At 36.5% G+C, this 13,380-nt stretch overlaps 1 protein-coding gene and 1 long non-coding RNA gene across 3 annotated transcripts in view; one reads left to right on the forward strand and one right to left on the reverse strand.

The window, feature by feature from the left end:
• LOC132903278 (uncharacterized) overlaps positions 1–5,030 on the reverse strand; it is a 91,004-nt gene extending 85,974 nt beyond the window's left edge. The window contains exons 1-2 of one of the 2 annotated variants that reach the window (XR_009657365.1): positions 4,916–5,030; positions 4,781–4,810 (exon numbers count right to left, since the gene is read on the reverse strand). This is a non-coding gene — a long non-coding RNA (uncharacterized LOC132903278). Of the gene's footprint in view, positions 1–4,776; positions 4,811–4,915 lie in introns of both variants that reach the window. The other variant, XR_009657363.1, reaches the window with a different exon arrangement.
• The window catches only part of LOC106135524 (alpha-catulin), a 54,943-nt gene extending 41,563 nt beyond the window's left edge, over positions 1–13,380 (forward strand). The window contains exons 4-13 of the mRNA XM_060951138.1: positions 1,911–2,120; positions 3,923–4,060; positions 8,717–8,974; positions 9,112–9,286; positions 9,558–9,640; positions 9,729–10,007; positions 10,232–10,401; positions 10,753–10,906; positions 10,985–11,191; positions 12,956–13,380. Of these exons, the coding sequence (XP_060807121.1) occupies positions 1,911–2,120; positions 3,923–4,060; positions 8,717–8,974; positions 9,112–9,286; positions 9,558–9,640; positions 9,729–10,007; positions 10,232–10,401; positions 10,753–10,906; positions 10,985–11,191; positions 12,956–13,102 (1,821 nt within the window). The 3' untranslated portion in view covers positions 13,103–13,380. The remainder of the gene's footprint in view (positions 1–1,910; positions 2,121–3,922; positions 4,061–8,716; positions 8,975–9,111; positions 9,287–9,557; positions 9,641–9,728; positions 10,008–10,231; positions 10,402–10,752; positions 10,907–10,984; positions 11,192–12,955) is intronic.

Below are 13,380 nucleotides of genomic sequence, written 5' to 3' on the forward strand. Positions count from 1 at the left end.
AAGGGTGTTGTTCCGTTCAGGCTTTGGTGGTCACCGGTGTGCCATCGGAGAGCTTCACTTCAAACGCAATTTACTGGCCGAAACGCAAAGATACTATGCAATAACGTTACTAAGGTGGGCCGCTTGGCCCTGTAGAATATAAGATTCGGCTTGGTTCTTTTGTACGGGTAAACACTTAGATTTTTTTCCAATTTTTGTCAAATTATTAGGGCTGTACTGAACTGCCATATCAAAAGTATATTTAAAGTAAAATAATTATTAATTTAGATACTTATCATTAGAAAGGTAATATTAAAATGCAAAAACCAATTATTAGGTTAAATGTTTTATTAGAAATATACCAAAAAAACGCAAAAAAAAAAACTGAAAACAGGAATTTTGCTTGTAGGTATCCTAATGATAAATTGAGCAACAATATGGTACTTTTCAGTTTGTAGCTTCACTTTTAACTATAAAATAAAATGTACCTAATAAAAACAAAATCAAAACCAACTTAAACAGGCGTTAATACAAAACACACGATATTTTTAACTTAAATGCAATTATAACATCTTGTAGAGAAAATACGAAACATGAGAGATATTTACCCAGCAATGGGACATTACTAGTTCAAGAAATGCTAAAAAATTATCAAAACACACAAAAAACCTTTCAATATTATATCCTATAAGGAGATCTTTTCCCAGCAAAGGTAGCGGTAGCGGGGCGCGGGGTGGGCCGCTGCGTGACCCCGTGGCCAGCGGAGAAGGATTTACGAAATTCCTGCCGTTCGGGCCGCGGGGGTCACCGGTGTGCCTAGTTCAATATTTCCACTTTTTTGGTAATAATTCAAGAAAATAAATAGCCTACATTACGAAATAACGTATTTGTAATCGTTTGGTGCAATAAAACGAAATGGCCAAAAATTACGGAAAACGCAATTTCACTACGGCCCGAACGGATTATGTCAGTGGGCCCACCGGTGTGCCGTCTGGCGTTCAACGTGTTAACTACGCTGCTACAAAAGTCGTAGCTGTCGTTGTATACGGAGCTACCACTACGCTACGGGGAAGAGGACTACTATTAGTATTTATCTAATTATTAAACTACGTGGGTATTAAAAAAAATGTGTTCTTCAATGTAATAAAAAGAAACAGCTGTCAGAACAGACAAAGTGCTACGAAGTAGAGGACTCGTAGCGTCTAAAGTTCACAAAAATCGAAATCACCTGTTTTCATTGATATATGAGGATCCAAGAAATCCAAGTGTGAAAATATTAACTTTATTTCACCATCTAGATGCCTTTTTAATAACACCAACAATAAAAAGACGTAGTAGTTGCCAATTGAGAGACCTAATAATTCTAATTAACAGCTTCCGAAAGCAGATATTGAAGCACATCTTCGGCGCTCTTTGTTTGACGCAAATGTCTGGAAAAACCTATTACTAGATTTAAGATGCATTTGAGAGATAGAAAATTGAACTTTCCGAAGTCCCACTTTTATTCAAAGTTTAAAGAACTAACAACTTTGCTTTCAACATGTGGAAGCGATAGTATAGGTTACTGAAAGAATCGTAAGCCACCAATCCACTTTGAACTTAACTTTTTCTTCTAAACAGGCCTTTAGTATTTTATATTGTCATCATTTGTTGAATATACAATTTTTTTAAAGGTCTTATTTATTTTATTAAATGGCAGTAGGTTTTTGTCTGTGAATAGCTTCGTACGAGTTGTATTTCTTTATATTCTTTATGTAGGTATGGCACCTACTGAAGGCCACTCTGTGCTTAGCAGCACAGTGCAACCCATGGATAGATTTCACAACAAGATGCATGAATCACACAACAACCTTATTATTTTGAATCTAGATTTACATAAATCTGAGTAACTAGTTATTTTCTTTTTTATGAAGTAATATTTTTTTATATAGGTGGCGCGCTCTTTAGACAGGCTGGAATCCGTTTCAAATTTCGCGGAATTCGTGCGAGCGTTCACGGAATTCGGTGGCGGCATGGTGGAGCTGGCGCGGCTGACGGCCGAGCGGCGCGCCGACTTGCGCGACGAGCGCCGGCGCGCGCAAGTCGCCGCGGCAAGGAACGTTCTGGAACGGTCTACCCTCATGCTCCTTACATCTTCCAAGGTTTGTTATATTTATTCTAACTTCTGTGGGGCAAAGTTGTATAAAAGTTAAAAGCACACTTGGAGTAGGAAAGCCGAGTCGAAGTACCTTCACCGTAAAAATACCTAATTAAAATTGTATTTTTCAACATTTATATGAAAGATGACGATGACCCGAATTTTATGTTCTTATTTATTTCTAATCTGCTGAATAGAAAATAAAAACTCTAAATAAACTCAAACCTAAAAGAATTTTACTACACAATATTTATTAAATTTGACACCTTGATTTACTCAGAGAATGTATATTAACAAATGGATCGCAATAAATTTCCAATCTCGATGTCCGGCGAGGGCGGTAGCTCCCGTAAATTAGGCCTGTCACCCGGTCGCCGCACCTTCTATCAATTATGTACCATAGGTACCTACAATTCAATCCTAACCCAACGAATTTATGATAGCTCTGTTTCTGACATTTGCATTCTTTATCTTATCAATATTTCACAATAGTGTATCCTACAAATACAACCGTGCCGTGGTGCCGTTCCCGGCACCAACACAAAGAATAGGACCACTCCATCACTTTCCCATGAATGTCGTAAAAGGTTTTAGACGATGGGCTAGCAATCTGTCACTATTTTAATCTCAATTCTATCATTAAGCCAAATAGCTGAACGTGGCCATTCAGCATTTTCAAGTCTGTTGGCTTTGTCTACCCCGCAAGGGATATAGACGTGACAATATGTATGTACAAATACAACAATAGTGTATTTTCTTTTTCTTGAGTCTCTAACGTACTTTATCTACAGCTTTACAAGTGTGCAATTTTTTAAAATTCTACATGTTCTCAAGAGAAGAAAGTGCCTACATGTAGAGATGATTGTAAAATTTTCTTTTGATTAATTAGTTGTCATTATATTTCTCCGTGCCATTTATAATTTACAGAAAGCGGCGAGACAATTTGTAGTTGCCAAAGTGAGCAAAAACCTTAATGTGTCTGTCGTAATTTTCTTAATGGTCTTTAAAGCCTGTATTTGCCGCAGTAACTTGTATAATAGATACTTAGGTAACTTGTTGTTTGTTTAGCCATCTAGTAAAGTTTGACCTAATAATCTCTCTTCGTGGTAGTTTCGATATACGAAGCGATCAAGTTGCAACGAGTTACGATTTAACTTACCTACGTACTAAACAAACATTCCCAAAAGTTTTCATGTATCCTAACATTACCTTCTTTGACATTACTTTCTTCTCGTTTGTACACGTTATTTAAAAAATAGTGTTTTTATCAAGAAAAACAGAGATTTGGTCCCAAGATCGGGCACATCTGTGAGGCAGAGCAATATGTCACCCTTTCCGGACGAGCCGCACACCGATGCAGCCTCCATTCCATTCATGTCACATATTTCACGAGCCTTTTAATTTCTCTCCTCTTATTTTCGAGATTGTAACTGTGATACTTTGAAACGTTCTTTTAAAACCCCGGTGGCTCAAGGCCAAAACAAAATTGATGACTTCTTGGCACATTCGCTACACTCTTGTCTCTAAAAATGAGGTTCCGGGTTCATTCTAAATGTTATTTTTCATGCTCTTTTCAATTATATTAGAAAATTATCTTTTTCGTATTATTTTTAAATCTTGAGAATCTTAATATGTATATCTGAAGAAAATATCGTGTGAAAGAAAATTATAACAAGTTATCCTGGCAGGTCGCCATGTAAAGTAACGACGTAGTGAAAGGTTTATTTTCGATTGAAAACTCGGTTTATTAATTATTTTATTATAATATTTATTTAATAAGGCTACGTATTACGACATTGTCACCAGACATGTATGCGGCACCCGAGCAGCGCATCAGCTCGGGAGAACCGTGACACCGTCTTTTGCCAGATGCGGCGCGCCATGGACCTCATTCATTACGTGGTGCGGGACGGCCTCCCTGGTCACGAGGAACACTCACACGAGGTTTGAGCTTATACCTTCATCCAAAATTCGAAGGGCTCTTAAGGAAGAAACTACACAGTCACTACATTTACTTCGAAGGACGTTTTAAGGAAAAATAATAGTTCTTTATAGTCTTCTTTACTTACTTTTCTTAAAATCAACGTTACTCATAGAAAGGATTGCCTGGCCATAGGGGAGCACAAACCGAAAAATTTGTTTAATAAAAATTGAACATTATTTCAAAACTAAGTTTCGTGTCAATTCTAAGATTTTTGTAAATTTCACCTGTGGTTAGTGCCAAGCAAACAGTCTTTAAATCATTTAGCATAGAACAATCAATTTTACAAGTTTATTAATACGAGAAATACTAGCATTACTTGCATGCAAATAAGTTTGCATGGAATCGCTTTGATGAGTGCCGTATGGTTACCGGCACCAATAGAAAAAAGAGCATTTCATCTCTTTCCCATGGGTGACGTAAAAGGCGACTAAAGGTTAGACTTATAAACTTGGGATTCTTATAGGCGACGGGCTAGCAACCTGTCACTATTAGAATTACAATTCTGTCATTAAGCCAAACAGCTGAACGTAGCCTTTCAGTCTCAGTGTTGGCTCTGTCTTCTCCACATAATTCTCATACCTATATCATTAATCTCGATTTTGGACCGCTTAGCTTACGATTACATTCGTAACTATTACCCTTTTTAACAAAGAGATCATTTATGGTTAGTACTTACCTACCATAACCAATAGAGGCCCGCAGCACTTAACCTGTAATGAAATAAATAATCTAATCTGTAGCTGGTTGATAGACGAAAATATACACGTACGTACTAATAGGCATATTTGTTTTATTATGTGTGTAATACTTCATACGTGTATGGCCATTGGAAGCACTTTACTGCAGATACAGAATGAACAACCGGCACAGATATCGGCTGGAGATAAAGATAAATTTATCTGACACACTTCGGTAATAGCAAACGTACACTGCACAACGATATCCAACATATCACTGACGTCATCTTCAAGCGATAGAAATATGTCTATGGATTTTAAAGGCTCCCGCGTATGGTGTAATAGAAAATTCTTTTTGCAAGGACTTGGAGAAAATAATAAGAATTTCAGGAGTCATTACTTTAATTTGGCTTTAAGTAATCAGTAACTTCAAATGAATACACATTTCATATAATCACCTCTTTATCTTTTTCAGTTTAGATACATATAGAGATAAAATAAATACCTAAATAATTGTTAACTTTGAATGTAAATACGCGATTAACAGATCAGATTTAGTTAAGAGTTATTCTTGGAAAAGTTCACTTAAAGATTCGCACATACATCTGACATTGCTTAAATCCTAGCTAAATACTTGTATGTAGGTTATAGAAAAGCAGATGATCACTTTGCAGTCGTTGAATGTGACGGGTGATGTATGAAAGCGTGGTCGGCCGCAAGCTGGGCACAAAGCCGCAACCACGACGCCTCTGTGCCTGTCTAAATCCGCCCTATTATGTTGTGGGCAAATGTAAATGGGACACCCAGTCAGACAATAGACTATCCAGAGGATTACACCATAGACGATAGCTAAATTGACGATCTTAGAATTATAGACATGAATATCCATAGTTCCATGTGTTTTATGTATATTGAGGCGTTTATTCTGATTCTAGAGTAAACATATATAGACTGTACAGTTCCTAAATAATTGACTTCTTATCAATATTGTTGACTAATTATTTAAATATACTTAATCTAAAATAATTAATACAGTACCTAATAAAATCCCTTTATTTAAATGATTCAATTCACGCCTATATTCAATAACTACATTAATTGACTACTTCTTTATTTAAATTTAAATTCTCATTTTTGCTGCATTATCATAGCTGTAACAAGAGATTATTATAAACAAGATATAGATCGAAAGTATGCGAGGTCGAATACCCCGAGGGACTTGAAATACGCTTATAAGCACGTTCTGAGTATATTTTCTGTCATCAGATAATATGAGGAAAGTTGACAAAATTGTCACGTTCCAATAATTCCATAAAGTTCTATTCCCGCTGACGTTGAATAACAATATTATAATTAAAATTATTGTAACATGTGGGTAATTATTGTACATACTAACTGCTCAATCGGCAAAATATTTTCAACAATTAGACTACAAATAAAAAAAATATATATTTCGTACATACGAAAAATTAAAGAAATAATATAAAACAAAGAAAACTATGATTCTCTGTCGTGCACATAAGATACACCAAGTATATATATGTATGTTTGTCTACTGCATATCTACCTACACCAGACACTACAGAGGCCGTCGCTACACCACCCGGAAGCTGATACATGAACTCCCTAGGGAGGGAATATTTATATCAGCTTTTCATGTCGACAATTTTTATTTATGAACACGTACTTGAATAAAATCAGTGAAGAGTCACTTTTTCCGCTTCGTCCGCTTCGTAGGCTGTACAAGTGTTTGTTAGGTTGAGAAAAATTACTTTTTATTATTGCGAAATCTGAGAGGATTTGAGAAGTTCGTATTTTCCATTTATATTTTCAGACTTACTACATTACTTGAATATTATCTGCATTTAATGTCCTGTTTTTAACAATACTTTTTATTTGCTTATTTAACGACTTTAACTTAAAGTACAAACGAGTTAAGTTGTCGGATTTTTATTAAGCTAAATGACGGCAATGTTTAAATAAAATATCGAATTGTCTTTGAGAATTAAATACATTGCCAATCTTTAATATATGTAGGTAAGTACATTTGCAGTGCACAACGCGTCACCTTCCTTACCATACCTTTTATTCGACAATAACACTCAATGTGTACCTACATCATGGAATAGGAATTCAGCATCATTTTGGTTCATTTATATTTCCTACTTGGATAATCATTAGCATAATAAGGACATACCAGTTTAAAAGATTTTGTTTAAAGCAATCGGGAAATAACAAATTATGCCGATATGTGCCGCGCAGTGTCCGGTCCAGACGATAAGAATCTTCACTATCGCGATAGGCAACCGCCATCTAAACCGCATGCCCTATATCCAAAACCGACCTCACTAAGTTTATTTAATTATGAATTTTAACAATAATAATTTTAACTCTCGCTTTTCACAATCTCAAATCTACATTTGTCGAGAACTAATATCGCCGATTTTCGATTAATCATTTTAATCGAAAATCAGACAGTGTCGTGAGAAAAGTCGGAAGGCCCAGGGCCAATAACATTGCTTTAAAGACACAACCGATAACATGCGAAAAAACGAAAAATATTGAATTTTAATTCACTGACCGTACATAAAGACCGCCAATAAAAAGTAATAATTCGGAGATAGGAAAATTTGCGATAGCCTTTTACTAAAAACCAAAGGTAAATACAAAGGTTTTAACAATATTGTTTTTACATACCGTTTATTACATTTTTATCCGGGCTAGATTCCCTTATAATCGCCTAAAATTTCTATATGCATATTATCCTATTAGGTACTAAAGCGTGAGAATCACGAGTAAGCACTCTTCTATATCCTACACTCTACCTTTGTAAGCACTCTAACAATGTGATTGCTTGGGAAGGAGCACAAACTGTAAGTATAAGTGAATCAGCGATATTCAATCGGCTTATCATGAATTTAAGGAATTGGCATTTATTGGTTTGCGATTAAGAACTAAAACTATTTTATTTTTGTATGTAGATTTTAGAAAATAATGAAATGCCTGAATAACGCTGATTAAAATAAAAACATAAGTATGCAAGAGTATAGAATAGAAATGTATGCAATCACTTTTCTCACTTAAAATAGAAGACCGATTAAATAAGAAGTCTTTTTCATTCTTCATACATCTTCCTCTTCCTAAGTACTTCTACATATGAAGTCATAAACATTTTTGTTTCTTTTCTTGTAGTTGCAACCTTTTTCGGATAGTCATGAACAGGTACAGATAAGAAGTTGGTAGACGAGTGCCATCAAATTTTTTTCCACGATATCTGTACTGTATGTTAGTCTTTGTATTTCGCTTCTCCTAAATGTTAGATATTTATCGCTTTCCCATGCACCTAATGTTTATATTTGTTACCATTGATTTAATATGATATCATTATTTGTTAGCAAAAGTTGATTTTATAATGAAATCTGTAGAATCGCGGAAGCCTAAATCGTCACTTTTAGCACTTTTTAATCTACCTTAGTAGTCGTAATAAATGTAGCTACAACAGAAAGATAGGTATGTGGTCCCAAAATATTCACATTTTTTATGTATTCACACGCTATATTGACTTTACCAAAGAAATTGGCTAGTTGTGCTTAGCAAAATTGGAAAAATAACTTTTGTTTGTAACTTAACTTTCATTCACATCACATTGGAAACTTTCATTATGAGATATTTGTACTTACCCGAGCGGCAGCCTAGCCCTTGTAAGTAACAAAGACCTTGGTAAGTAAGTAATCAAAAACAAAAACAAATAAACCAAATCTGTAATAAGTATATCTAAATTTTGAAGCTTTCCGCTTTCTGTTGTCGTTAGTCGTGAATCTTGTCACTTTTATTTCGTAGCACCGTATAGGAACAAAAAAAAATACTTTGTTTTTAGTAATTAGATGAAAAGATATAATAAACCAAGTGCTTTTAATTTTCCAATGGATATACCAACAGGCGGCACAGTGGGAAGCAGGGACGGCACTAGGGGCGCTCAGAGGTTTGACGGGGCAAGTGCGAGCGGCCCGAGCCAGAGGCGGTGCGGACGCGGCCAGGAGGCGAGCATTGGCCGGCACGCTGCGGGCCTTGGTGGAACGGACGCACGACTTCACAGACTCCGCCTACACGTCGCACGAGCACAGACAGAGAATCCTAGCCCTCGCCGAAAGGATTGCATACGAATTAGAAAGATTAGTTGCTGTCGCTGTATCTGTGGTAAGATCAAATGCTATGCAATTTTTTCAATATGTATGTTTCTGTCTCGAATTGCAAAATAAATTCTAACCTTAACTGATAAAGTATATGTATGTCACATAATAAAGTAATAACGTTATAACATTTATATGAATCAGGAAGAACAAGGTTCAAGCGGCGCTGGAGCGGCTCTCGAGAGTGCGTGCGCAGGCGCCACCAGCGCCGCATCAGAGCTAGAACGAGCCTTGGTAGCCTCGGCCAGGCACCAAGCCCGCGATTTAGCGCCTCTGGCTGAAGAGGCCCGTCGTCTTGCGTCAGACCTCGCGCACATAGGTAACCAACGACGGAGAATAGGTACAGCGGTGCTTTTACAAGGAGCGCATGCTTTTGTGGCCTGGTTTAATGTGGTCCTGATTACAAATATCCTTATAGTAGGTATATGATATGAATATCTTGGCTCTTAAAATGTCTTCTATTCTCACTCCATTTATCCAGGTCACAAGAACATCCGCTCCACATAAATCACCATACACGGTTAGCAAGACAATAAAACATAAAACCAATAATCGCACACAAAACAGATCGTTAATCCCTTCAATTTCAGCTAGTTCCTGTGGTGAGAGAGAATCAGCGAGACTGCACAGTATAGCCGGCCGGCTGCACGAACAATTAGATCACATAATAGAGGTTCGTTACCGCTCATGTATTAAAGATGTATATTATATTAATTTTAATCATTTGGACTTTGACTTCATATAATCGTATATTTATTTAGGTATGCAAATTGCTAAGACATATAGCGATGTCTGAGACGCTGCAGGTGAGCGCGAAGTTTGCAGAGATCAATTTAAGGATATACGGGCCGCAAGTTGTGACGGCCGCGCGGACGTTAGCTGCGCACCCAAACAGCGCAGCGGCGAGGGAGAACCTGGACGTGTTTGTGGACATGTGGGCGTGGCTGCTGGCGGACGCGGCGCGGTTAGCTCAGGAACTGCTAAACCTAACGGACGATAGACCTGATAAACAGCAGTACAGCAGTTTGCCAAGACCGGGGGTATGGTTATTATTTCACTAGTCCTAGAATATTTTAATTGAAATTTTACCGTGCATCTTTTAACAGAGCAAAATAACGATCTAGGCCACCGATGCCACCACTATTATTGTATGTTATTTGTCATACCAAACCAAAACTTGTAATAAATTTCACATATTTACAATATGGCAAGAGTCTTCTTACTTTCAATTTTCTTTAGTGGGTGTGGTAATCTCTCTTTACAGAAACATGGTACAACGTGTAAACCGCTAAAAGCGGTCCGACTGGACTCTGATGAGCAAGCGAAAATAGCAAAATCAGGTCTGGAAATGAAAATGATGTCCTCTGAGATGGACGCTGAGACTGACAAATGGCAGGGCGCAGCTGCCGACGAAAACAACGATATTGTGAAGAGGTATCTTATTAACAGAATTAATAAACTACATTATTTTCTGAATTTATAGAGAAATAATTTGGTTTTATATTAGTACAAATTACATAATGCTAAGGAAAGCTCCTCCATAGTCAATTTTGGATAATTGGATCGAATTCAATAATACATGATTCGAAATTATAATATTAAATTTTATATGTGTGTGTGTGTATAGATCAAATATAACTAAACCTATATTGTAACCATATTCAAGGAATAAATGATAATGAACTAATACAAAGAGAATAACCTCGTTATTCGTTTTGTTCATTAGACCAATAGTTTAAAAGCTTATAACACAAGTTATTTTTACGATTTATTCATACTTTTTAGGGCGAAAAATATGTCTTCCATGGCTTTCGCTATGTACCAGTTTACAAAAGGCGAAGGCCGTCTAAATACTACACAGGACCTCTTCACGCAAGCCGAATATTTCGCTGAAGAAGCTAATAGATTATATAAAATTGTACGACAGTTTTCATACCAGGTAATATAAGTCTGTTTATTATTCTGTAATTTAAGTTGTAATAACAGGATAAAAAATTTATTGAATATAACTTCCCAGGTACCAGCAGGGACGACGAAAAAGGAACTGTTAGAACACTTAGATAAGGTACCAACATACGTGCAGCAACTACAGTTTACGGTAAAAGAGCCAACTGTTGGCCGCGCCGCCACCTTCAGCAAAGTAGACAATGTTATTCAGGAGACGAAGCACCTCATGAATGTCATAAGTAAAGTTGTCACGACATGCTTCGACTGCGCTAACAAGGTAATTATTGTAATTTTATTTTAAAAAAATGTAATTTTTAAATTTTTTCAAATATATTACTACATTTCTGTTCTGAGCAACACGTCGCACATTTTGAAAGTTTAGTATTTTTTCTATAGGAAACATAAAAATGTTAGTGCATTGGAACGTAATGTTCCATAGGTACCTTTGCCGTGGGAAGCCAGTGTGGGAGTGGTTAAAAGGCACCAGAGTGTTGCACCTGTTAAGTACTTTGAAGATTCTATTTCATTCGTGACTGTTAGACATTGGGAAGAGGGTGAAACAGTGTGATTATAAGATTCATTTCTGAGTATGAAACAATACCTAGTAGTTATTTTGATAAATTGTGTCACATTATAAAGTAGGTTAATAATACTTAATACAAACCATCAGGAATGGATCTTTTAGTTTATTAGTTTCTAGTTTAAAAATACATAGTAATAGATAAATTTGGAATACCAAAACTCCCAATTTGATTTACAATTAATTTTATTTATTTTCCGTTTCTTTTGTTTTGCCATGCACCTGTTGGTACACCGCTCAAGGGTCTTATACCGCTGGACAAAGCGATAAACAAAACTTCAGCGAATACAAGGGACGACTCGGTCTGTCTCTGTATTACAATTTCATAAAATGTTTCCCAATTTTATGTTACTCGTATTGTGCCTCCCTGTCTATGTATGTAGCACACTTGTATATATCGAGGCATGTTCTGTGTCATAATACTCATCAATGAATGTTTTTCTAGATTTTACCTATTCTATTTATTTTTGCTAAATAAATTCGTCATTGATGCTAAAAAAATAATAAAGCTAGTGATGCGTTGCTAAGGAATTTTAGAAAACAAATTCCAAAATTCCCTTTCACGATACAGACGTCAGTTAAGTTCTTTTTTGTTAGTTTTAGTTTTTTTTTTCTTTTTTTTTACCCTTTTGTTTAATTTTAATTTGCAATTTCAGTATTCCCTGTGTATGCCCGAAAGAGTTCCTATGCATTGGAAACCAAATTTACGAAAAGCATCCACATTTAAGAGTGAAAATAGTGTTTTGAATGGTTAATGTAGGTATTTATGTGGATACAAAGCTATGGTTGAACTAACAACTTCAGTTGTATAAAATTCATAAAAATCTACTAATAATTATTGTGATTTATTGGAATTAGCGTAGACGTTGCGTTGTTTGGTGGTGTATCTTATAGCTAATTTTGAATGTTTTGATGTGTTGTTGCAATGATAATTTTATATAGTTTAGTAAATGTGTGGTATAATTATCTTCTTAAAGTTTATAAGCCCGATTATAAACTTTATGTAAGTATTGTTTTCATTTTGCTAGATTAATAATTGATGAAAATACTTTTGCATACTGCAAATAAATTTCTTAATACTATAAAGACATGATCAAAAAATAAGATCGTGCCACTAAAATCTGCTTTTTAAACGCAGAGTCTTTCGTTTGCATGGTGTTTCGCGTTCTCTCTGTATTTCCCTATTTTCGGATTCATTCTATGTCTTCCGTCACAATGATTATCTTCCTAAATAAACGTGCTAATTATTATTTTAGGAATAAAGATAAGGTACCCATTTACACGAAGATACGTTTAACATCGAAATTTAAAAAAAGTGTTAGCTTCGAGTAGATAGGTACCTACTTATTCAATATGCTGTACGTACGTAACCAGGAAATCGTGTTATGGAATCCGTAAATAGAGAAACAGGCTAATTATATAGGCAAAATGTAACACTAACTGGTGAAATCTGTGATGCAGTACAAGCTGGACTTCACGGGGCTATCAGCGGGCGTCGGCGGGGGCGGCGCAGGACGCGGGGCCAGCGGGGCCCGTGATGACGACGGCGGCGCCGGCGTCGGCGGCGACGCGAAGCCCGGGGGGAGTTCCTCAGACACGGCCATGTGACAGTACGGCATGGGCCGGCGCGGCAAGGGCGACGCGCGCCGGACCAGGGTCAGCTTCCTTCTGTTTTAAAGGGTCAACTCCTTTGAAACCACGTCGCCAAGGCTGGGGGACGATACTCGCAAGTGTACTTTTCCGACCGTACTTTTTGATACGAACATGATTCTAGTATCATTTTTATTTGTAAGTCAATGTCTTCGTAAGGTTCCGTAGCCAACCAAAGTAACACATGTCACGCTACAAACCCTGTAATTTATTTATCAAATTAGAAAGCCAACTCT

Source organism: Amyelois transitella, chromosome 3, assembly GCF_032362555.1.
Source record: "Amyelois transitella isolate CPQ chromosome 3, ilAmyTran1.1, whole genome shotgun sequence".
NCBI lineage: Eukaryota > Metazoa > Arthropoda > Insecta > Lepidoptera > Pyralidae > Amyelois > Amyelois transitella.